We start from the raw sequence: 27,072 nt of genomic DNA on the forward strand, positions 1-27,072 counted from the left end.
TTTGTTTCCAGGAGTGGGTGATAAATACAGAAGTGGTGACATGTTTCTAGGATACTTTTCCTCTGATTGTTCCTCTCCTGGTTTTCGCGTTTGGAGTGTACCCATATTCAGGGTCTGTCATAAAAAAAAATCTGTATAAATATTGAGTTATACAGGAGGTACAGTAGGGGCCACATAAACCACAATAAATACGCAAGAGCCCTAAAGGTGAATTGACACAAGCTGAGTGTGCTGTACAAATAAAAAAGCAACATAAGAAAAATTCTTATCTACAGTAAATTCCTTTTGTTTTTGCAAGAGAAGCAGCTGAATAATTTGTGTGGCTAAAAACTGCATTGCAATTCACAGTAAATTTATTCTTTAGTTAAAGAGGACCTGTCACTTGCTCAAAAAATGTTGTCAAGTGCCTTGTAAAAATCTCTGAGCGCCCCTGACTCTACCGCTCTTTTCCATTTTGCACTGCGTCAATCCATTGTAGATATTCATATTTATTGCTTTTGGAGCGCATTATGAGAAATTTCTGCTTGCAGACCAAGTGGCTTCAGAGTCTTCTTTGGGGGGTGTTTGCTTTTACCCTTCTTAGACGCTGTCAATCACTGCTGATCTAGCCGACTCAGACACTGCTAAGCTGTGATTGGAAGGGTGAAAGCGCACGCCACCAGAGAAGACTCTGAAGAAACGCCCAGTTGAACTACAAGCAGAGATTTCACACACTGCGCTCTAAAAGCAACAAATGTGAATATCTCTGAAATGGAGCGACGCAGCACAAAACGGAAAAAAGAGGCAGAATCAGGGGACCTTTAGGGATTTTACAAGGTATTTAACTTAAGTTTTTTGGGCAAGTGAATAGTCCTCTTTAACTGCCACACGCTGAGATTTTTCTTTGTTTCTAAAAAACGAACACCAAATGGAAATCAGACTGACCCCATAATAATTAAAGTGGCCCCTCCACGTCCATTTCCATCACCTAGCATACAGCTCCGTTTTGGGCAAGAACGCTCTGTTGTAAAAATAGAACATAAAATTGGAACTCTCAAATGGACATGTAAATTTACTATCAGCTACATGAGAAAAAGAGGACTGTCATTTTTCCTGTACTATTTATAGTGAATAAAAAAATGTGCTTTTATTTTTTTAAGAATCTATGCAGATTTCACCTTTACAATTTGCCTGAAAAATGATCATTAGTTGATTAGTAGAAAAAAAACAAAAAACACAAATTAATACAACAATCAATACACAAAGTCGAGCAAATTTAAATGTCAGGAATTTATTTTGCTCAGCTTTGCAAACCTCAGGACAGACACGGCTTCCCTCTCAACCAAATGAAAACAAAGTGGTTCAATTGTTTGGTTACAAGATCCTTTCCCAAAAAGTAGAAGTGCAATTATGAAATAAGCAATATAAAACAGTCACACACGTGTATAAACTGTGTTTTTCCATTACTGATGCATCATATGGACAAAAGTACTGAACACACTTTTTAATTGTTGAATAAAGGATTTTCCATTCAGTCTCATTGCCCCAATTATACAAAATCCAGCCCCTCACCATGCTGTATGCTTTCACTAATGTGTGAAAGAATGGGTCGCTCTACAGAGCTCACTGTTAGGGTATCTTCACACAAAGTCTTTTTTTAGGCAGATTCCACCTGGACCTTGCCTGAAAAAGCATTAAAAAAAAACACCAAAAAGAATTTATATAATGCATAGCAATATCAAAATGACTTCATGTGCACTTGGTTCCACCTCTTGTTACTTCTTTTAACTGCTTAAGGCAGGGGTCCTCAAACTTTTTAAACAGGGGGCCAGTTCACGGTCCCTCAGACCATTGGAGGGCCGGAATATAGTTTTTAAAAAAAACTATGAACAAATTACTATGCACACTGCACATATCTTATTTTGTAGTAAAAAAAAACAATACAGGAACAAATACAATATTTAAATTGAAGAACAAGTAAAGTTAAATCAACCGGTATTTCAATAGGTAGGTAACTGTTCCCAATAGGCAGCATAGGTCCCCAATAGGCAGCATAGGTCCCCAATAGGCAGGTAAATGTACCCAATAGGCAGCATAGGTCCCCAATAGGCAGGTAAATGTCCCCAATAGGCAGGTAAATATCCCCAATAGGCAGTATAGGTCCCCAATAGGCAGGTAAATGTCCCCAATAGGCAGTATAGGTCCCCAATAGGCAGGTAAATGTCCCCAATAGGCAGGTAAATATCCCCAATAGGCAGTATAGGTCCCCAATAGGCAGGTAAATGTTCCCAATAGGCAGGCTGTTTCCCCCTTATAATGCCATATGCAGGCTGTTCCCCCCCTTATAATGCCCCATGCAGGCTGTTCCCCCCTTATAATGCCCCATGCTGGATGCTACCCCCCATATAATGCCCCATGCAGGATGTCCCTTTCTCACACCATATAATGCCCCATGCAAGATATCACTCCCCTGTCTTTATAATGCCCCATGCAGGATGTCCCTTTCCCCCCCATATCATGCCCCATGCAGGATGTCACCCCCCATATAATGCCCCATGCAGCATGTCACCCCCCATATAATGACCCATGCAGCATGTCACCCCCCCATATAATGCCACATGCAGCATGTCACCCCCCATATAATGCCCCATGCAGCATGTCACTCCCCCATATAATGCCCCATGCAGCATGTCAGCCCCCCATATAATGCCACATGCAGCATGTCACCCCCCCATATAATGCCCCATGCAGCATGTCACCCCCCATATAATGCCCCATGCAGGATGTCACCCCCCCATATCATGCCCCATGCAGGATGTCACCCCCCCCATATCATGCCCCATGCAGCATGTCACCCCCCCATATCATGCCCCATGCAGCATGTCACCCCCCATATAATGCCCCATGCAGGATGTCACCCCCCCATATAATGCCCCATGCAGGATGTCACCCCCCCATATAATGCCCCATGCAGGATGTCACCCCCCCCATATAATGCCCCATGTCACCCCCCATATAATGCCCCATGCAGGATGTCACCCCCCCATATAATGCCCCATGCAGGATGTCACCCCCCCCATATAATGCCCCATGCAGCATGTCACCCCCCCATATCATGCCCCATGCAGCATGTCACCCCCCCATATCATGCCCCATGCAGCATGTCACCCCCCCATATCATGCCCCATGCAGGATGTCACCCCCCCATATAATGACCTATGCCTCCATACAAAAAAAAAAAATCCAATACTCACCTCACTTCTCACTTGCTGCCGCTGCTGCTGCTCTACTCTGGTCCGGACTCCAGCATCGCGGCGGCGCTGTCCCGCTCTGAGCTGCCTGTGACGGCACTCGGGAGGGCGCGGTGTAAAGACGTCACCGCGCCCTCTGACCTGAGACGTCACAGGAAGCGCAGAGCAGGAAGACAGCGGATCTGCGGAGGCACGGGGAGAGGTAAGTATCCGCCTGCCGGGGCCCTGAGCAAGCGGAGGAGAAGGGCGGGCAATGGCACCGCTCTCCTCTCCTCCGCCCATAGCCCGGCGGGCCGGATGAAAGTCCTCCGCGGGCCGTAGTTTGAGGACCCCTGGCTTAAGGTTTCAAAAACCATAAAAAGGATAAAGGAAGTGTTGGGTCGATTCTTCTGGAGGCTTCCTCTTGGAAGCCGCCACTATTTTACGTATAGTAGGAGAAGATGCGCACTCAGCTGTAGGTTTTGAAGCAGGTTTTTTCTGTTTCAATGTACGAGCTTTGACTGAGCACTCCGCCTGCGTGCCACAGGCGGTTTTAATCGCAGCAGGTACTTGCTTCCCCATACACAAGCAGGCTTATGTCTCTTAGAGAGGAGGTCACTCAGGCAGGTTCCTGGTATGACGAGAAACGCCTTAACGTGGCTACCAGAAACACATGAATTGGCCAATTTACGTGCTTTAGGCATGTAGATACAGCCTAAAGAGCATACCCTGGTCCAGGACCTCCACACCACCGCTGAGGAATTCCCAGCCGAAGTAAGTACGTGCCCTTCATAACATACCCACAATCTCTAATCTGGAGCCGCTATAGTGATGTTGTGAAAACGACCATTTTTGGTCGAAACGTCACAGCATATCGCTTTAAAGCTCCATATTGTTTGTTTTCTATGGTGTCGTGAATGTATAGATCTGAATAAATTGTCTTCGTTTTTGCAAAGTACCCGAGTGCGGCTGTCATCTATATACTATTTTACGTATGGAATTAAAAAAAAAAAACTCTGGCAGCAAAGCCTCCAGAAATGACACCTAAAGAGACTTCAAGAAAAACACCACCAGAGTTTTCCTGAAGAATCCTCTGCTTCAAAACGATGTGGGTACTCTGGTGTGTAAAAAACGCTGTACGCACATGCCTGTACCTGCGTGGTCTTGTAATAGGAGGTCGCCGGTGCAACAAGTCAGCTCAATATATAAAATATTCCATGTTCACCTGTGAGTAGCATTACTGAAAAGTGGAAGCTTTTAAGAACCACAGTAACTTGGCCACGAAAAGTTACACAGCAGAGTCACCCAGTACTGAAGCACATAGTGCATAAAATAATTGTAGTTACAAACCTCCTCTGACGTTAAAGAGGTTGCCCTACAGTAAAAAAAATTTAAGGCAGGGATTGTTTGAGAATAAACAGAGGCATACTCACCTTCTAGGGACCCAATGGATCCAGTGCAGACCGTTCAGGAGATCTGAGGAGGCATCGGAAGCAATATCTGCTCCGTATTGGAAGACATACTGCTGCAGAGGTCAGGTGTCTAGAGTAACATGTCATCAGATGACACGCTCTTCTAGTCAACTGACCGCTGCAGCCAATCACAGGCTGTGACTTTTGCTTACGTGCTCTTCTAGTCACCTGTGATTGGCTGCAGTGGTGCTGTGACTTTTGCTTACGTGCTCTTCTAGTCACTGGGCTTGACTGCATTGTGCCAACTGTAATATTTGTTTAAAAAAAAGATAATCCTATGGGCTTGTTTTTCAAGGGTCTGCCTCGGCCCTTTATTTCCAATGAAGGGAAATCTTAATGCTTCAAGAAATTTTTGACAATTTTAGTCTTCATGGAAACAATTTTGGGAAGACTTTTCTGTTCCAGCATGAATGTTCCCCAGAGAGCAAAGCAAGGTCCATAAAGGCATGGTTGGTGGAGTTTGATGTGGAAGAACAGGACTGATTCACAATGATCTCAACCGCATCGAGCACCTTTCAGATTAACTAGAACAAAGGTTGTGAGCCAGGCCAACATCAGTGCCAAATGCTCTTCTAGAAGAACGGGAAAACATTCCCACTGACACCTCCAACATTTTGTAGAAAGACTTCCTAAAAGAATGGAGGTTGTTATAGCTGCAAAGGGACAACCAATATTTATCCCTATGGATTTAAATAGGGCTATCATTAAAGCCCCCCTAGATGAACAATTGTACAATTGTACATATGGTATTTATTTCGTACCTAGACTGGGACAGCCATTCCAAGGACCTAATCAATATTCAAGAGAACTTCTCCAGTTTACCCTGTGCTTCCAAGTGCAATGACCGCTACCGCATCATGATCCAATAAACTTTTGCATATGGATTTGTTGTGCTAGGCTATATCTATATGGAATATACAGAGAGCTTACCTATATGGGGAGTTACATAGTTACATAGTTAGTAAAGCCGAATAAAGACTTGCGTCCATCAAGTTCGACCTGTTAGTTCTGTAATTGCTAAAGTTGATCCAGAGGAGGGCAAAAACCCCAAATGATTTAGCCAATCTTCACCTGAGGAAAAATTCCCTCCCGACTCTGAAACCAGCAGTCAGAATAAATCCCTGTATCAACCTACTATTTTATTCTATTTTTAAGTATATGCTGAAATCTGCCTGGTATCTAGAAATGCATCCAGTCCCCGCTTGAACTGGTTTAGTGAATCCGACATTACCGTCTCCTCACTCAGTGAATTCCATATTCTCACTGCTCTTACCGTAAAGAACCCCTTCCTATGCTGGTGCTGAAACCTTTTCTCTTCCAGTCTTAGTGAATGCCCTCTTGTTACCGTAATATCCCTCCTTTTGAACAAATCCCGGGCAAGGTCTCTATACTGTCCCCTAACATATTTGTACACATTTATTATGTCCCCCCTCAACCTTCTCTTTTCCAGGCTGAATAGTCCTAGTTTTGCCAACCTCTCTGGGTATTGCAGTCCCTCCATTCCCCTTATTAATTTTGTTGCCCTCCTTTGTACCTTTTCAAGCTCATTTATATCCTTTCTATATATTGGGGCCCATAACTGAGCACAGTATTCCAAGTGTGGTCTGACCAGTGCTTTGTACAGTGGAAGAACAATGCTCTCATCCTTTGCAGTTCCACTTTTAAATGTGTGTTTGACAAGTTATACGGTAACATTAATCTAGGACCTCCACCAATACAGGAAGAAACTCTTAAATACAGAAGAGATTCGCTGCAGATTTTCCATCCACATTTGAAAAATTCTGCAATGTGGATTTTAAATCTGCAATCTGTCAATTTATGCAGCGGATTTTATTCTTTCTTGGGCATCAACATCCGTGACAAATATAGTGAAGGATTTTTGAGTGGATTTGCAAACAGGTCCACAGCACAAAATCTGTGAAATTTGTAATTATGAAGATACCCTTCAGGTTCATCATGCATGCAAGACTGAACAATCGGTGTACCTGCCCACTTTGGCAGGATCGACTATCCAAAATGTATGAGAGGGTGTCCCGATTCTCCAATGAGAGCAGATGTTGGGGGAAATATTGGAGTCAACATGCCCAGTTCTTTGTTCACACAGGAGAGAAGACAACTTTGGAAGAGTGTGGTAGCAAAATATTCCCTCTTCAAATATGCACATATGGCACAATCAACAATGCATGTGTATGGTGGGGCCACAAGAAAAGAGCAAGAATTTAAGGTATATAGTATAGATGGTGCGAATTGATGAGCGGCCACCACTCTCTGCTGAAGCCGAAAAGGAGCTCTGGTAACTGCCTTTTACCCGCCAGCATCCCCAGCTGCTCTTTTGATTAGCCGGCCTGGCACAATGTCATCATTGTGCTGTGATGTCATCATTGCGCTGTGATGTCACACCAGGCTAGCTAATTAAAAGAAGAGCTGTGGATGCTGGAGGGAAAAAGACAGCTCTCAAGGCTCCTGTCCGAGGGCCTCAGATTACAGATGTGGACATTGGTCCGGGTTCTGCGAATCTATACATACCATCAATAGTATATAGCTATCTTTATGTGCCCGAAGTCATTAAATTGACTTACAGCTGCACTGCAAACAAAATATATTAATTTCTACAAGTTTGTTTTCAGTCAAGGCCTTAAATCCATGACGGTATGCCGCTGAAAACAATGTTTTTTCTAAGGTAGCTCAATGCTTGAAATTCCAACTCGTAGAAATATACGGTCAGGGCCGAAGAAGTTCAGATATATTACTGAACACTGTAGACCCTTCTTTGGAAGAATCATGAAGCTCAAGCATTCCCTAGCAAGGTTATATTCTAATCCATCAACTTTCCCTGCACATATCCTCTTTACTTTGCTTCCAGCACACTAACAAAACAAAAAGTTTGCTTTTTTTTTCTTTTTATTACTAGCAATCAAAATAATTCATGAAATAAAAAAGCCTACAATTTTTTTTTATATATAAATTTAGGTTTATAAATCAGGTTAAATAAAAATCACACAAACAAAATGGCTTTCTCAACTTCCAAGACGACGGACTCTGCATCGCCTTACCATGACCGTACTAACTGCAAAGTTATACAAAACAGGTTCATCCAGTTTTGGGGCTGCTGGCGAATTCTCACACGTCTCACTCGAGCTACCTAAATTTGCTGCAAGGTCTTCAGATCATGTTCTGCTTCAGGAATTCTTAAAAAAAAAAAAAAAACCTGGTGACCAAAGCAGCATTTATTATATCAATTTAACTGAAATAACTTCCTCTTCATAACTCAAAAAGGAGGAAAAAAAATATATCTGTGGTAGAGGTAATGGGGCAAACGTATCAATATATCCATGCCCCATTGAAAAGCATGGCAATTACTACTAAACAGATAACTTGTGTGTCATAGAATACATTGTATGTAAAAGTCAATGCGGAGATTTTACTATTTCAGCACTCAAAGTAGCAATTTTCATCCAAAAATACTTTCTCTGAACTAATGATTTCTGCAAAATGATAAGAATGAATGTCATCCAAACATGAAAACACAATGCAAGTATTAGAAAAAGCATTTCACCCTAAAATACAAGTTTACCAGCGATTAACACACCTATGGGTTTTCCTTGGGTAAGTGTTCATAAATCCCATGTTATATCTGTTTCTGGGAAAAATAACATAGAAAAAAGTGGCCATTTTTAGTTGTAGTCGTTCCCAAATACAGGAGGAAAAATAGCTTTACTCTAATGAAGAACAAAGATTCACGAGACCTATGTCCAATGGCCATGTCAGTAGTCCAAGACCAATGGACTAAAGCCCTGCAAACCACCTTGTGCCTTCTCTGATTAGTGACCCCCGCGACGTCATGCCGCAACGTCATCACTTTGTGTGGCCTATTAATCAAAGAGACATTGGGGATGCCACAGGTAGGTTTGTAGGGTCCTGCAACTCTTTTTGCTCAACTCTACTGTCTGTCTACCATTCACAAGAGCAGAGCAAAGGAAAACTCAATGGAGCAGATTCATAAAGATTAATTTGAGCAATGCCAGTCTTGCTGAAATAGAAGGTGTCAAAGTCAATAAGAAGCGTGCCCCACTTAATGAATTTGGCGCCTCTTCTAAGTGTCGTGCGCCTCCATGCGCTGTGCCAGAAATGAAACTCCAGTCTGGGGCCAGAGTAGCATTTCTGGAGTACAAACGCCATCAATTTTTTATTAATGTGGCAGGCAGGCATGTCCCTGCCCCTGTCCCGACTCTACAATTTTCAGCAGAGCAGAGTCAAACTGGAGAAAAACACAAAATTGCGCAAAAATTTTGCACAGCTTACTGTAGCGCAAAAAGTGTACGATATTTCAAAGATTTTATGGCGTAAAATCTGTGATGAATCGGCCCCAATGACTTTTATTTAGTAGTGACTGCTTGTGTCATCATTAATTGCTTCTATGATTTCTTGTAAGAACTGTGGCCAACTCTACAGTTTGGACTGATCACTGTAAAATAAGTCACACTCATGTAATGCCCAAACTTGTATTTTTGTGGCTTTTTTTTTTAATACAAGAAAAAAAAATGGATAATTTTTAAACCGTGCAGTGGATCCAATTTTTATCAATTTTCGATCTGTGTGTCCAACAGTGTAGCATCAGTTTTTCTGGTATGCAAAAAGAACAAAAAAAAAAAAAAAAGGTTAGACCCACTGATTTGCATGGGTGAGTTTGATCCATGGCATGCCTTCCCTTGTTTTTTTTTGGAGACACTTGTTCCACATACAATATCATGGCCATATGAACAGACCCCATAGATTATAATGCATATGCTTTCTGTGAAAAACCAAAATAATACAAGTGAAATATTGTCTGAATGAGGCCTTAGAAATAGGTGTCTACCTTTTATTTCCCAGAAACTACAGTCTTACCTGTGAGTTGTGCATGGCATTGTAATTTATACTTATTCATTTAAATGTATATAAACTGCAATATATACCACAGACAAGAGTGGTGCTGTGTATATTAAAAAAAGCATTTTAGAATATGAGCCATTGGTACAAAACTTTTACCCGTCGGAAACCCCTTTGGGGTATGTGCACATCGAGTCTTTTTGTTGAATTTTTTGAGCGGAAACTCCGCAAAAATTTGGGAGTTTCTGCTATAAAAACTCAGTAAAAAGACTCAGTGTGCACATTCCCTAATACAAGTATCAGCAGAAAAGAAAACAATGTAGTAATTAAGCCAAATCAATCAGATATTACAGCATGTACTACACCGATATCGCCCTAAAAGTAACTGACACAGGAAGCTAAAAAAACAAGCTGCTCTACGACTGTCCTTCCTCTTCCTCTTCATCACCAATACTGCTATCTGTGGACGCAGCGTCATTATCCGCCGCATTATCCACTGCTTTGGCGTCTTGACTTCCCTGCTGCTGCACGCTGTCTGTATCCGGCGCGGCTTCTGTTCCGTTCTTCTCTTTGATTTCAGACTGTCCATTATTTACGGAGGGTGTGGATTTCTCATCACTCGCAACCTCAGAGGACTTTTGCGGGTCGGCCTGCAGGAAGTTCTCCCAGCCTTTCAGGCGCTCCTCTCTTTCTCGAGACGTCTCCTCAATCTGTTTGTTGCAAAAAGAATTGGTTAATACCCTAAAAGTCTATGATAAAAAGTTGGTGCAGTACTTATTATGCAGAACCCAAAATAATAGACAGTCCTGAAGATGCGTTGGCCAACTGTCCGGCCGACGGTGGTCTCACAAATATACAGGGGCACTCACTCGGCCAATCGCTCCTGTATTCTCTATTAGAAAGCCACCGACAGACATATTCGGGAGAACAAGGTGATCGGCAGTCTGAAATAAGACATGATTGAGCGACATCTTCCCCAACAATCAGTTAGCCGGTGCCCCCATACAGAGTCATCCAAATCCATTGATATCAGCCGACAGTAATCTTTTCTGTATGGGGGGGGTGGCTTTAAGGTGCCATCACATACACAGATATCTGGCCAATCTCTAACCAACCCAACCAAGATCAACTGATGGACAAAAGAATTTAGTGAACTCATCCTTTGTCATTTTCTGGGGCATTTTATACTACTTGGGAGGCAACAAGTCCTAAAAATACACCCAACTCTCCCTTATTCTGCACCAGAGGCTCTTGGCTTCGGGCATGTAGACAGATATTGGCGAGTGAAGGTGCCAGCTGTGCCCACACAATCCAGTCCATTCATTTCTGGGGCCAGCACCGTGTATGGAGAATCACAGACTAATGCTTCTTAAAGGGATAAACCATACATGCCCAAAGGATAGGCCAGGACTTATTTATGGTACAACTCATTTAAAGGGGTTCTCCCAGAATCTATTCTTCAAACCTCATGTGCTCTAATAACCAGTCTAAAGTAACCCCGCCATGTCCTCAGATAGTCACAGACTAATTTTCTTCTGGCTCTAGCTCCTCCAAAATGAAGTGGGCGGTCTGTCAGTCCCACCCATGTGACCACTGTAAACTACATTTCCCACAAGCGCCTGCTTCATCTCCAGGCTCCCTGCTCTCCCCCAGGCACTGATAACATTAGCTACTCCTCCAAACCTTATTGTGATTGACTAGTGGCCACCAGTAAATGTGTAAAGCTTTCTAATCCTCCAATTCTGAGGGTTTCAGATATATTCCCTCTACATGTTTTCTCCTAGATACAAACCCTGACCATGCTGCCCTTAGCAACCAATCACAGAGCAGCTTTCATGTTCCCAGAGCTGTTTAAAAAATGAAAGCTGTGCTCTGATTGGTTGCTTGGGAAATAAAGACAGTTTCTCTATTAGATATGATAGATAATGGCCTATATGTATTTATATTCTACGTATAGGTAGGAGACGTCCATTATAACATATTTATATTGATGCTTTTAACGAGAAAAATCATTGGTGTTTTAGCGACTGGTATTTCTGCTCCTGCTCTGCATCGTCCATTACGGAGAAGTCGGAAAGGAGGATTGAGGTTTCTCCTTAGATACGAGTGAGCTCACAGTATAACGTCCACCTTGTGCGGGGAAGACTGTGCAATCATACTGGCGAAGCATGGAGAAGAAGCCACTAGAAAAGATTAGTATTGACTGAGCATGTGCAACCTGTCATGAAAGAACTACATGACATATCCAAGGACAACCAGGCAGAAAAAAAGCCTTGGACATGCTGGTTTTCAGTTTTTGGATTGATATCCAGACCGGTGAACACTTCTGGAAATTGCATTTGACAACTTTGTTTTAGAATTTTAAGTCACTGAGCTATGATTATTATGGTAGGAATATCCCTTTAAATCTTGCCTTTTTTATCCTCCTGAGAAAAGAAGTCAGCATGAATATACAGTATTAAGCCGTTCACACATTACATAAAATATGATTAAAATATGATCATATGTATTTAAGTTTTCAAAGTAAGATTTGGATTTTTCAGAGTCAGTACCCCAGGCTCCCCAGGTCTAGGAGATCTATTAATTAATATACGCAGCTTGTATTGTGAAATCTACGGTACATATCGTCTTTAAGGATTCTGTGTAGCATTTTAAAAGTTGTAAAAGGCACTGACTGAATTTGCCAAACAAGAAAAAATAACATACCTCCTATACAACCTGTAGTGCCGATGTTTTTACATTTCAAGACAAGTACAGAGTGCGTCCCGTGAACTAGGAGCGATTCATGGAACTGAATCAGCACTGACAGTGCCTCGTAAAACATTCTTGCGTCTATGAACTCACGGCCAATGAATGGAGCTTAGTGAAGAATGGAGGCCGTAATTAGCTGCTTATTATCAATGGGCAGGAGAAGAAGTTATGACACAACTATAGAAACAGCTCAACAGAGAAAAACAACAATCTATTCAATGACAGCGTTCGGAGGACGGGTCGTTAATCATTCAAAATTTTATTCCAACAGCACATAAGTTTTTATGGTATTAAAAGGGATCCACATTTTTAATAAATTGGGTTAAAGAGTGCTAGCACATGTACAGCTCGAACGGTGTTAAACATGCCCTGTAGAGCGAGTCTGGAGAATCCAGGTCAAGGAGGTAAGTGATCAGGTCACTGCAGCCAGGAGCACTGCTGGGGCGGCATACACTGCAATGGTCACTGCAGCCAGGAGCACTGCTGAGGCGGCATACACTGCAATGGTCACTGCAGCCAGGAGCACTGCTGGGGCGGCATACACTGCAATGGTCACTGCAGCCAGGAGCACTGCTGGGGCGGCATACACTGCAATGGTCACTGCAGCCAGGAGCACTGCTGGGGCGGCATACACTGCAATGGTCACTGCAGCCAGGAGCACTGCTGGGGCGGCATACACTGCAATGGTCACTGCAGCCAGGAGCACTGCTGAGGCGGCATACACTGCAATGGTCACGGCAGCCAGGAGCACTGCTGGGGCGGCATACACTGCAATGGTCACGGCAGCCAGGAGCACTGCTGGGGCGGCATACACTGCAATGGTCACGGCAGCCAGGAGCACTGCTGAGGCGGCATACACTGCAATGGTCACGGCAGCCAGGAGCACTGCTGAGGCGGCATACACTGCAATGGTCACGGCAGTCAGGAGCACTGCTGGGGCGGCATACACTGCATTGGTCACGGCAGCCAGGAGCACTGCTGAGGCGGCATACACTGCAATGGTCACGGCAGCCAGGAGCACTGCTGAGGCGGCATACACTGCAATGGTCACTGCAGCCAGGAGCACTGCTGAGGCGGCATACACTGCAATGGTCACTGCAGCCAGGAGCACTGCTGAGGCGGCATACACTGCAATGGTCACTGCAGCCAGGAGCACTGCTGAGGCGGCATACACTGCAATGGTCACGGCAGCCAGGAGCACTGCTGAGGCGGCATACACTGCAACGGTCACGGCAGCCAGGAGCACTGCTGAGGCGGCATACACTGCAATGGTCACTGCAGCCAGGAGCACTGCTGAGGCGGCATACACTGCAATGGTCACTGCAGCCAGGAGCACTGCTGAGGCGGCATACACTGCAATGGTCACTGCAGCCAGGAGCACTGCTGGGGCGGCATACACTGCAATGGTCACTGCAGCCAGGAGCACTGCTGGGGCGGCATACACTGCAATGGTCACTGCAGCCAGGAGCACTGCTGGGGCGGCATACACTGCAATGGTCACTGCAGCCAGGAGCACTGCTGGGGCGGCATACACTGCAATGGTCACTGCAGCCAGGAGCACTGCTGAGGCGGCATACACTGCAATGGTCACGGCAGCCAGGAGCACTGCTGGGGCGGCATACACTGCAATGGTCACGGCAGCCAGGAGCACTGCTGGGGCGGCATACACTGCAATGGTCACGGCAGCCAGGAGCACTGCTGAGGCGGCATACACTGCAATGGTCACGGCAGCCAGGAGCACTGCTGAGGCGGCATACACTGCAATGGTCACGGCAGTCAGGAGCACTGCTGAGGCGGCATACACTGCATTGGTCACGGCAGCCAGGAGCACTGCTGAGGCGGCATACACTGCAATGGTCACGGCAGCCAGGAGCACTGCTGAGGCGGCATACACTGCAATGGTCACTGCAGCCAGGAGCACTGCTGAGGCGGCATACACTGCAATGGTCACGGCAGCCAGGAGCACTGCTGAGGCGGCATACACTGCAATGGTCACGGCAGCCAGGAGCACTGCTGAGGCGGCATACACTGCAATGGTCACGGCAGCCAGGAGCACTGCTGAGGCGGCATACACTGCAATGGTCACTGCAGCCAGGAGCACTGCTGAGGCGGCATACACTGCAATGGTCACTGCAGCCAGGAGCACTGCTGGGGCGGCATACACTGCAATGGTCACTGCAGCCAGGAGCACTGCTGGGGCGGCATACACTGCAATGGTCACTGCAGCCAGGAGCACTGCTGGGGCGGCATACACTGCAATGGTCACTGCAGCCAGGAGCACTGCTGGGGCGGCATACACTGCAATGGTCACTGCAGCCAGGAGCACTGCTGGGGCGGCATACACTGCAATGGTCACTGCAACCAGGAGCACTGCTGGGGCGGCATACACTGCAATGGTCACTGCAGCCAGGAGCACTGCTGGGGCGGCATACACTGCAATGGTCACTGCAGCCAGGAGCACTGCTGGGGCGGCATACACTGCAATGGTCACTGCAGCCAGGAGCACTGCTGGGGCGGCATACACTGCAATGGTCACTGCAGCCAGGAGCACTGCTGGGGCGGCATACACTGCAATGGTCACTGCAGCCAGGAGCACTGCTGGGGCGGCATACACTGCAATGGTCACTGCAGCCAGGAGCACTGCTGGGGCGGCATACACTGCAATGGTCACTGCAGCCAGGAGCACTGCTGGGGCGGCATACACTGCAATGGTCACTGCAGCCAGGAGCACTGCTGAGGCGGCATACACTGCAATGGTCACTGCAGCCAGGAGCACTGCTGGGGCGGCATACACTGCAATGGTCACTGCAGCCAGGAGCACTGCTGGGGCGGCATACACTGCAATGGTCACTGCAGCCAGGAGCACTGCTGGGGCGGCATACACTGCAATGGTCACTGCAGCCAGGAGCACTGCTGGGGCGGCATACACTGCAATGGTCACTGCAGCCAGGAGCACTGCTGAGGCGGCATACACTGCAATGGTCACTGCAGCCAGGAGCACTGCTGGGGCGGCATACACTGCAATGGTCACTGCAGCCAGGAGCACTGCTGGGGCGGCATACACTGCAATGGTCACTGCAGCCAGGAGCACTGCTGGGGCGGCATACACTGCAATGAAAGTCCTTTAATCCTGGATCTAATAATCCAGAAAGTCTGAGAGCAGAGAGAACAATTTGGGAAATTACTATGAAAGAGTAGCATGCAGCACATTTGTTTTCAATACTTTCCCTGAAGTTTTGGTATTCCTAATATGAACATCTTATCAACCCATGAACTATATGTGCTCATCACAATTAAGGAGGGAGAGTATTAAGATTGTTCAGGAGTAGTGTTGAGCGATACCTTCCGATATCAGGAAATATCGTATCGGATTGGATCGGGCCGATACCCAAAAAGTATCGGATATCGCCGATTCCGATACCGGAAACCAATGCAAGTCAATGGGACACAAATATCGGAATGAAAATAAACCCTTTCTTTCCTTGTAGGTTAATTCTACATGAAGTAAAACAACTAAGAATAATGTAGAATGACATGAAAAGCCGGCAATTCATCAGCGGCATTCACCGGTACCCGACAATTTACAACAGAAAGAATAGAGCTTCACACATAGATTAGATAGATAGAAACATGTCAGTCACATATATATGAAGTACAGTGACAGTGTTGCTTACTGTACTTGTCATTTAGTGTAAAGGATTTATTAAAAAAAATATTAGTGTTTTCGTGCACCGTCTCTTTAAGAAAGCCGGCCGGCAATTCAGCATCTGTACCCGACAATTTAGAACAGAAAGAATAGAGAATCACACATAGATTAGATAGATAGAAACATGTCAGTCACATATATAAGAAGTACAGTGACAGTGTTGCTTACAGAACTTGTCATTTAGTGTAAAGGATTTATTTAAAAAAATAATAGTGTTTTCATGCACCGTCTCTTTAAGAAAGCCGGCCGGCAATTCAGCATCTGTACCCGACAATTTAGAACAGAAAGAATAGAGAATCACACATAGATTAGATAGATAGAAACATGTCAGTCACATATATATGAAGTACAGTGACAGTGTTGATTACTGTACTTGTCATTTAGTGTTAAAATAAAGGATTTATTTAAAAAAAAATTGGCGTGGGGTTCCCCTTAATTTTAGGCTCTAGCGGAGGTTAAGCAGACAGCTGGGGCAAATGTTTGAAGCCTGGGAAGGGGGTAATACCCACGGAGCTTCCCAGGCTACTAATATCAGCCCCCAGCTGAATACCTAGCCTTTACTAGCTATTAAAATGGGGGACCCCCCCAAAAAAATGACGTGGGGTCCCCCCTAATTTAATAGCTAGCACAGGCTAGGCAGACAGCTGGGGGCTGATATTAATAGCCCAGGAAGGGTGCCATGAATATTGGCCCCCTCCCAGGCTAGAAACACCAGCCGTCAGCCGCCCCAGAAATGGCGCATCCATAGGATGCGCCAATTCTGGCACTTAGCCTCGCTCTTCCACGCTGCCCTGGTGCGGTGGCAGGGGGTAATAGGGTTGGGGTTGATGTCAGCTTATAATGCCAGCTGACATCAAGCCCAGGTTAGTAATGGAGAGGCGTCTATAAGACACCCCCATTACTAACCCCATAGTCAAAGTTAAAAGAAAACACAAACACCCAGAGTAAAGTCCTTTAATTGAAATAAAGACACAATTCTTTATTGTTCTAAATTAAACCATACTTACCATCACGCCCATTCCAGCTGAAGCCAACGATCTCCTGCAATAAAAGAAAAATAATAAAGCAACCTCATCCTTACCTTTCGATGGTTCCCAGGACAGCTCCAGCTCTGCTACATCGAGATGACAGGCTGGACCGCAGCAGAAAGCTGCCATCCAGCCTGTCATCCCGCAGACACTGAGAAGCGCAGGCATGCTTGCGCTCCTCAGTGTCTCTCTGTGACGTCATCCAGATGAGCCGAGTTCATGTCCAATGAACTCAGCTCACCTCATGCACGTCACTGACAGCGTGGGAAAATTCTCCTGCACTCAGCGCTTCAGCGTGAGAATTCTCCCACGCTGTCAGTGACATACATGAGGTGAGGTCATGTCCAATGAACTCAGCTCACCTCATGCACGTCACTGACAGCGTGGGAAAATTCTCACGCTGAAGTGCTGAGTGCAGGAGAATTTTCCCACGCTGTCAGTGACGTACATGAAGTGAGCGGAGTTCATTGGACATGACCTCGGCTCATCTTTATGCCGTCACAGCCAGACACTGAGGAGTGGAAGTATGCCTGCGCTTCTCAGTGTCTGCGGGATGACAGGATGGATGGCAGCGTTCTGCTGCGGTCCAGCCTGTCATCTCGATGTAGCAGAGCTGAAGCTGTCGTGGGAGCCATGGAAAGGTAAGGATGAGGTTGCTTTATTATTTTACTTTTATTGCAGGAGATCGTTGGCTTCAGCTGGAATGGGCGTGGTGGTAAGTATGGTTTAATTTAGAACAATAAAGAATTGTGTGTTTATTTCAATTAAAGGACTTTTTTCTGGGTGTTGTGTTTTTTTAAATACTTTACTAGAAATTCATGGTGGTCATGTCTAATATTGGCGTGACCCCATGAATTTTGGGCTTAGGGCCAGCTGATAATGCCAAGCTGGCCTTAACCCCTTTATTACCCAGTGAGCCACCGCACCAGGGCCCTGGATGAGTTGGGTACAGCGCCAGAAGATGGCGCTTCTATGAACGCGCCATTTTCTGGGGCGGCTGCGGACTGCAATTTGCAGCGGGGGTGGCCCAGAAAGCTTGGGTCTCCCTGCGCTGCGGATTCCAGCCCCCAGCTGCCTAGTTGTATCTGGCTGGGCACAAAAATAGGGCGAAGCTCCACGTTTTTTTTTTTTTAAATTCATGAAATTCATGAAATAATTAAGAAAAAAAGGGCTTCCCTATATTGTTGTGTCCAACCAGGTACAAATAGGCAGCTGGTGGTTGGGGGCAGCCCGTTCCTGCCTGCTGTACCTGGCTGGACACAAATATAGTGCGAAGCCCCACGTCAATTTTTTTTAAATCATTTCAGGAAATTCATGAAATAATTTAAAAAAATTGATGTGGGGCTTCGCCCTATATTTGTGTCCAGTCAGGTACAGCAGGCAGGAACGGGCTGCCCCCAACCACCAGCAGCCTATTTGTACCTAGCCGGACACAACAATATAGGGAAGCCCTTTTTTTCTGAATTATTCCATGAATTTCATGAATTTAAAAAAAAAAAAACGTGGAGCTTCGCCCTATTTTTGTGTCCAGCCAGGTACAACTAGGCAGCTGGGGGCTGGAATCTGCAGCGCAGGGAGGCCCAAGCTTTCTGGGCCCCACCCGCTGCAAATTGCAGTCCGCAGCCGCCCCGGAAAATGGCGCGTTCATAGAAGCGCCATCTTCTGGCGCTGTACCCAACTCATCCAGGGCCCTGATGCGGTGGCTCACTGGGTAATAAAGGGGTTAAGGCCAGCTTGGCATTATCAGCTGGCCCTAAGCCCGAAATTCATGGGGTCACGCCAATATTAGACATGACCACCATGAATTTCTAGTAAAGTATTTAAAAAAAACACAAACACCCAGAAAAAAAGTCCTTTAATTGAAATAAACACACAATTCTTTATTGTTCTAAATTAAACCATACTTACCATCACGCCCATTCCAGCTGAAGCCAACGATCTCCTGCAATAAAAGAAAAATAATAAAGCAACCTCATCCTTACCTTTCCATGGCTCCCACGACGGCTCCAGCTCTGCTACATCGAGATGACAGGCTGGACCGCAGCAGAACGCTGCCATCCAGCCTGTCATCCCGCAGACACTGAGAAGCGCAGGCATACTTCCACTCCTCAGTGTCTGGCTGTGACGGCATCCAGATGAGCCGACAATGAACTCGGCTCACCTCATGTACGTCACTGACAGCGTGGGAGAATTCTCCTGCACTCAGCGCTTCAGCGTGAGAATTTTCCCACGCTGTCAGTGACGTGCATGAGGTGAGGTCATGTCCCATGAACTCGGCGCACCTCATGCACGTCACTGACAGCGTGGGAGAATTCTCACGCTGAAGCGCTGAGTGCAGGAGAATTTTCCCACGCTGTCAGTGACGTGCATGAGGTGAGCTGAGTTCATTGGACATGACCTCGGCTCATCTGGATGACGTCACAGAAAGACACTGAGGAGCGCAAGCATGCCTGCGCTTCTCAGTGTCCGCGGGATGACAGGCTGGATGGCAGCGTTCTGCTGCGGTCCAGCCTGTCATCTCGATGTAGCAGAGCTGAAGCTGTCCTGGGAACCATGGAAAGGTAAGGATGAGGTTGCTTTATTATTTTACTTTTATTGCAGGAGATCGTTGGCTTCAGCTGGAATGGGTGTGGCGGTAAGTATGGTTTAATTTAGAACAATAAAGAATTGTGTCTTTATTTCAATTAAAGGACTTTTTTCTGGGTGTTTGTGTTTTTTTTAAATACTTTACTAGAAATTCATGGCGGTCATGTCTAATATTGGCGTGACCCCATGAATTTCGGGCTTAGGGCCAGCTGATAATGCCAAGCTGGCCTTAACCCCTTTATTACCCAGTGAGCCACCGCACCAGGGCCCTGGATGAGTTGGGTACAGCGCCAGAAGATGGCGCTTCTATGAACGCGCCATTTTCCGGGGCGGCTGCGGACTGCAATTTGCAGCGGGTGGGACCCAGAAAGCTTGGGTCTCCCTGCGCTGCAGATTCCAGCCCCCAGCTGCCTAGTTGTACCTGGCTGGACACAAAAATAGGGCGAAGCGCCACACATTTTTTTTTTTAATTATTTCATGAAATTCATGGAATAATTAAGAAAAAAAGGGCTTCCCTATATTGTTGTGTCCGGCTAGGTACAAATAGGCAGCTGGTGGTTGGGGGCAGCCCGTTCCTGCCTGCTGTACCTGGCTGGACACAATTATAGGGCGAAGCCCCACATAATTTTTTTTTAATTATTTCATGAATTTCCTGAAATAATTAAAAAAAAATTGACGTGGGGCTTCACACTATATTTGTGTCCAGCCAGGTACAGCAGGCAGGAACGGGCTGCCCCCAACCACCAGCTGCCTATTTGTACCTAGCCGGACACAACAATATAGGGAAGCCCTTTTTTTCTTAATTATTCCATGAATTTCATGAAATAATTAAAAAAAAAAAAAACGTGGAGCTTCTCCCTATTTTTGTGTCCAGCCAGGTACAACTAGGCAGCTGGGGGCTGGAATCTGCAGCGCAGGGAGGCCCAAGCTTTTTGCCCTCCCCCCCCCCCGCTGAAAATTGCAGTCCGCGGCCGCTCCGGAAAATGGCGCGTTCATAGAAGCTGGATGCTGTACCTGGCTGGCATACAAAAATATGGCGAAGCCCACGTCAAAAGTTTTGGGAAAAATTTATTAAAAAATAAATAATAATTTAGGGACTGCATCTTTATTAAGTCCTCAAATGTCATTTAGTGTTAAAATAAAGGATTTATTTAAAAAAAAAATGGCGTGGGATCCCCCATAATTTTAGTCTCTAGCGGAGGTTAAGCAGACGGCTGGGGCAGATGTTTGAAGCCTGGGAAGGGGGTAAAACCCACGGAGCTTCCCAGGCTACTAATATCAGCCCCCAGCTGAATACCTAGCCTTTACTAGCTATTAAAATGGGGGACCCCCCAAAAAAAAATGACGTGGGGTCCCCTCTATTTTAATAGCTAGCAAAGGCTAGGCAGACAGCTGGGGGCTGATATTAATAGCTCAGGAAGGGTGCCATGAATATTGGCCCCCTCCCAGGCTAGAAACACCAGCCGTCAGCCGCCCCAGAAATGGCGCATCCATAGGATGCGCCAATTCTGGCACTTAGCCTCGCTCTTCCACGCTGCCCTGGTGCGGTGGCAGGGGGTAATAGTGGTGGGGTTCATGTCAGCGCCAGCTGCCATGAAGCCCAGGTTAGTAATGATGGCCGTCTATATGACACCCCCATTACTAACCTACAAAGTGTTAAAAAGAAAAAACACACTACACCCAGAAAAAAATAATTTATTTGAAATAAAACACCATTTTATTTAATTCTTAGTTTACTAAAAAAAAAATAGTTACCTGTCCACGTTCCTGCGCTGATCTCCCATGCACAGCTGTCACATCTGGAGATGGTGACAGCTGTGCATGGCTGCTGTAAGCTCACGCTGCCGGGAACACGTCCGCTCCCGGCAGCGGGAGCCACTGACTGAGGTCACCGGAGTGCATTCAGGCAGCGCAGCTCCGGAGACCTCCTTTACGGCAGTGCTGTACCGTGGGAATTTCTCACGATACAGCAGTGCCGTAAAGGAGCTAACCGGAGCAGCGCTGCTTGAACTCCGGTGAACCCTTACGGCCCCGTCATTCTAGCGGCGGCAGCGGTTCAGAGCGGTCACATTCTATGTGGCTGCTCTGAACTGGAGATCTTCGTGGGACACTCGTGGACTGCTACGGAGGGGTAAGGATAAGGTTGTGGTTTATTATTTTATATTTTATTACAGGAGATCGATGGCTTCGGGGAATTAGGTGTCTTGGTGAGTATAGGTGTAGTTTTTTATTTTTTACTTTATTTTAGGTGGCGATCGGCGGGGACAGGTAATGTATGAACTAATTTCTTTTAGGTAACCACTGGCCACCAATGACATGTATTTAACATTTATTGGGGACACAGTAGGGCAATTTATATAGCAGGATCAGGCTGATGGGAACTACTGCTCCCATCGAGCTGATCCTGCTGGCAGGAGTGGACGGGGGACAGACATAGGCCGATGGGAGTAGTAGTGTCACATCGGCCTATGTCTGCCCGCACACACACCCGCACACACACACCCCGCACACACACCCGCACACACACCCCGCACACACACACACCCCGCACACACTAATCATGACGGTCCGGGAGGTGAGGCTGACCTGTGCGGCCGTGGGAAAGTTGATGTGAGTTCATGCAGTCAAGCATGAACTCACATGAACCCTCTGAGGGCACCGCGGCTACTTCAAATGAACAGCTGATCGGCATCACCTGATACCTCAGCTGTTCATTTGAAATAACCGGCGGGAAAGCGCAGCACAGAACGGGAAAGCCGGCGGTGAAGTCTTTTCACTGCCGGCTTCCCCGCCCGGGTCCTTCGCTCCTTGGAGCTGCGCTCCCCGCCCGGTCCTAATTTACGATTGGGATTGGAGGTGGCGAGGGGAGCGGAGGATCGGGGTGGGAGGCTGCGGGGAAGCAGTATGGGGCTGTGTGATTGTTTAAAAGCCGGCGGCTTTTTACCGCGCGCCGGCTTTTAAACAATCAGGAGAATTCTCCCACGCTGGGATGGCATTCTGATGACAAGCTGGATCGCAGCTGAGCGCTGCCATCCAGCTTGTCATCCTTCAGAGACACTGCAGAGCGCAGGCATTATGGGAACTTCCGATTCCGGTATTCGATATTATAAAAGTATCGGAATTAAGTATCGGAATTCCGATACAGTGAATATCGGCCGATACCCGATATTTCAGTATCGGAATGCTCAACACTATTCAGGAGTTGTTATATAGCCAACATCTGTTGCAATCAAGGAGGATTATGATCCCGGCAGTTTAAAAGGTGTTGTTTGGCCTTATGATATTGGGTTGGGACTCCCAACATCCCCTCCAATCAGCTGTTTTCATTTGGACAGGTCATTGATAGCAGATTAATGGGGATCCGACATCCAGCACCCCAACAAAGCTGATTGGAGGGGGGTGTCAGAACGCCACTAACCTGATATCAATAACCAATGCTTATCTGACATCTAGCAGTGGAGATATCAAGTTTCAGATCTCCACCAATCTGATATTGATGACCCAAAGTAAGAATATGTCATCATAAGGCTAGATAACCCCTTTAATCATTTAGACGCCACAAAACCTAAAAACAAAAATTGGATGCATCACCAAAGGTTTCAGAAACTAGGGTACTGCTGTTCAGTACGCTGGTGAGATGGTACATCTGGACGCGCCGCAGTAGAATTTACATGTTTAGGATTTTACAAAGTTGTTTTTTTTGTAAAAAAAAAATATATATTTTGGTTTCACAGTACCTGAAAAAGATTCCCTCCCCCACAAAACAGTTGATCGTAGGCTAAACTGTGCAACTGGAATAGAATAGGGGTACAAGAAGCGGGGGACCAGCTGTGCATCACACAGGTGCGACAGGCAAGTGGCAAAGTATAACAAGAAGTCAGAGGTATAAGGTTCAAGTCTTCAGGATGCCATGGTATATCCGGTCATTTGGCTGGTTGTGGTACCAAATAACTAGTTCTGCAATTTGGCTGCAATGTGGTACCAATAACTAGTTCTTTCAAGAGAGGACGGTCTAAGCTACAGTCTAGAACTCAATGGCATAAAAAGTTAAAAAATAAAAATGTATACAATACCTGATAATCTGTCGCTCCATCCCAGGCTTGAACATCCAGCTGACGACCACCAAACCACCTCCCGTTAAGAGCCAATATACAAGAGTCACTTTCTTCTGCCTCTTTAAATGATACAGATGCAACTCCATCCGGATGTCGCTAGAAAAGAAATATAAAGAAAGGTGATCTATAAAGAGAAACAAAAAAAAAAAACAGGACCCGAGGGTGGATGCTTCATCCCAAATACCTACATCAAATATAAGGACTTTCTTCACTTGGCCAAACTTTTCACATTCTGACCGCAGATCTTCACGGATTTCATTTAGCACAAGAGGATCTTCCTGTACAAGGAAAAAAAAAAAAGATTAGCAGACACCGTGAGATGTGATATGGAGGGAACAGTTTTTAAAACTCTCTGGCCTCAAAGGGCTTGATCACCAATGGAAGTAAGTGATTACTTGTGGCACCGCTGCTAGAACTTCTGTGATCACTAAAATAGTTCATTGTCACTCACCCACTTTTACCCAGCTGAAGTTTATTTGGCAAAAAAAAAAACTGTGCCTTACTCACCCTTCAAGGGTCCAGCGTTGAGCCTCTGCTACCGCTCCTGATTTCTTATCATCTGCAGTGCTGACATTATGTCAAAAGCGCTGCAGCCAATAAGTGAGATGAGCGGCTCTGACCGAGTGGACATCAGGAGCCCCTTACAGTGGCTGATCTCAGTTACTGGCTGCGGTGCTGTCGACGTGACATAAGAATAATAGTACTAATAAAAACAGATACTGGAAGCAGCAGCTGGGACTCCGTGACGGACCCGGGGAGAGTGAGCAAAGCACAGTTTGCTTTTTTAAAAACAAAGCAGGGGACAGGGATATTCGGAAACGAGAAAAACCTTTAATAAGGTGGGGACAGCAAAGTCGTAGGCGAACCCAAAAGACCCCCACTTCATTCAAACTCCTCCCCACTGCAGGAATGTAGGGTGGTGGGCTGCATATCAGGGGGCTCAGCAATCAAATGAATAGGAGATAGGGTGCAGTGTCCAGGAGCGACCAATAAGCAGTGTATGGATCTGTGCTGTTCTGCCCTGATTTGATATTGATGATCTATCCTAGGGGGTCATACATTAATATCAAACTTATGAACCCCCCCCCCCCCTTTAAGTAAAGGTAAGAGAACTACATTTTTCAAAATGCATGTCCTAAAAAAAAAATTTTTTACTAAAAGTAAAATGAAAAAAGAAAAAAAAAAAAAATGTAAAAAACAAATCACACTTAAATAAAAAGTTTTATAAATTCTAAGAACGTTATGTCATGTAATCAGTATTGGTAATAGTGCATGTAATAAATGATTAATCAGACGGGACAGCGGCTCAGATTGGCGTTCTTGTTCGTTACAGACGTATTTCTATAATAACTGTCCATAGGAACATTTTCAGCAGACAACAGTAGCAATACACCAAGAACCGGAGGCTGTAGAAGTCGCCCTACCCACATTCCACAGGGTCGTAAAAATATACAGCAATCTGGTCTGACTGGTACTTGTACATCCAGAAATTCTGTTGATTTGTCATCATGCAAAGTATTTATTTAATGAAAGGCATGGCGAATGCCACAATTAATGCAAATATTCCAATAAATGGTGGGCACGCTGCATAATATACACACACAGTACATGAGAATTAAACTGTATCCTCCTGCAAGAGGTGCGGCACTTCTATACTAGAAGACTAGTACTAGGGCAAATGCGGTGTAGACGTGTAGTGTTTGGTTCTTTTTCTTTTTTAATCTCTGTGTTGTACTGTCTATTGCTGGCTGCAGAATGAGTTAACTGAGAATCTGTCAGTCAGCCCGCTATGAATGTCTGACCAATTTTTTTTATCTGTTCCTCTCAGCTGATTAATGACCACAGACCACATCAAAGTAGAATGTGCAGGAAAACAAAGCCTGTAAAAGCCAAATGGTGCAAAAAGTTTATTGAAACCCAATGAAAAAATAATTTTTTAGTCCTAAATCTGTGCATTAAAGAAAAAAAAGAAAAAAATTGTCCCAAAAAAGTGGAAAACTCCTTTAATATCGGAGCACATGGTAGCAAATTTTGTGATTTAATTACGGCTTTATCTGCAGAACCCGAGCCGTTCGGCTCATTCTATATCCTTCTCATACCCATTTAATAATGCAGAATATGTGATAATCAAGCGTCTATCAGAACATGTGGCATCTATTTTTTTCACAGATACCACACGTACCCATTATAACCTATGGGGCTGCGCACATGTCCATGTTTTTACATGGACCACACGGAGACATGTCCGTTTCTTCCGGCAGCACGGATGATAAGGGCCAATACAAGTCTATGGATCCATGTAAAAAACATATGGTATCTGTGTGAGTGCAGCGTAAAGTATAGGAGAAGCTTCGTCGTTTCTTTTTCTTTGGCCATACTGGAAAAACACTGATGACACCGATACTGTTTTTTTTGCATTACCGGTTTTATACGGACGTGTGAAGGAGGCCTAAGTGAATAAAAGAAATGTTCTGGTCTTATAATTCCCCTTTTTTTCAGACACATTTGGTAATACTGACATTTACAAAAAAAAAAAAATTTTTTTAAATCTGGTTCTTTCCACTGAGATTTGGGTTTAAAAAAAAAATGCTACAAAAGAAATCTCTGGATACAGAGGTAGAAATGAAGGACACTTATGGGTCACACTATGCGGACCTTTCTTCTTAAGTTACCGCAAGAAGCAGATAAACTAGTAAAACAACGGCGCCACCTATAGGGCGCAACAATAACTAAACCAAAAATATATATGGCAGTGACTGATTGTGGGAGAAAAATTTCTGCCGCAGGAAACATTCTCTCACCTCAAAGTCTGACGGATGGAACATGTTTTTGATGACGACAACTCTTTCGAATCGTTTCCTTGTTTCATTGTCCTTCTTCTCCGGCCTCCAATCCAATTGTCTGGGAAAGAAAAAGCACAACTGAGATTAGTTAAGATGGCGAGGTTAAGGGTTAAGCCGGTAAAATGGGCACTTCGGGTCTGCTGTCAGGGTAAAGTAAGTCTAAGGCCACATTCACACGGTCAGTTTTTTTACATCAGTATTTGTAAGCCAAAACCAGGAGTGGGTGATAAATACAGAAGTGGTGATGTGTTTCTATTATACTTTTCCTCTGATTGTAAGCCAAAACCAAAAGAGGAACAAATACTGATGTAAAATACTGACCAAATACTGATCGTGTGACCGTAGCCTGAAGCAAATACTTGGAGGGAAAACCGGACCCTAGAACCTAGGGAGACTATACGACGTGCACCTCTTAATGAATCTGGAGAGTCTGATTCCATTACAGCCACTCATCAAGACCGGTCGGAAAATCACTGGTCTTGATGAATCGGCC

The 27,072-nt window shown here is 45.4% G+C and overlaps 1 protein-coding gene across 1 annotated transcript in view; it reads right to left on the bottom strand.

Annotated features, from left to right (window-relative positions):
- Positions 1 to 7,618: 7,618 nt before the first annotated feature.
- The window catches only part of HTATSF1 (HIV-1 Tat specific factor 1), a 29,414-nt gene continuing 9,960 nt past the window's right edge, over positions 7,619 to 27,072 (bottom strand). Inside the window, exons 6-9 of the mRNA XM_073641277.1 lie at positions 26,538 to 26,637; positions 23,925 to 24,014; positions 23,695 to 23,832; positions 7,619 to 10,260 (exon numbers count right to left, since the gene is read on the bottom strand). Of these exons, the coding sequence (XP_073497378.1) occupies positions 9,967 to 10,260; positions 23,695 to 23,832; positions 23,925 to 24,014; positions 26,538 to 26,637 (622 nt within the window). The 3' untranslated portion in view covers positions 7,619 to 9,966. The remainder of the gene's footprint in view (positions 10,261 to 23,694; positions 23,833 to 23,924; positions 24,015 to 26,537; positions 26,638 to 27,072) is intronic.

The sequence above is a fragment of the Phyllobates terribilis genome, unplaced genomic scaffold (genome assembly GCF_046119375.1).
Source record: "Phyllobates terribilis strain yellow unplaced genomic scaffold, ASM4611937v1 Scaffold_7__3_contigs__length_470593459, whole genome shotgun sequence".
Classification (NCBI taxonomy): Eukaryota; Metazoa; Chordata; class Amphibia; order Anura; family Dendrobatidae; genus Phyllobates; species Phyllobates terribilis.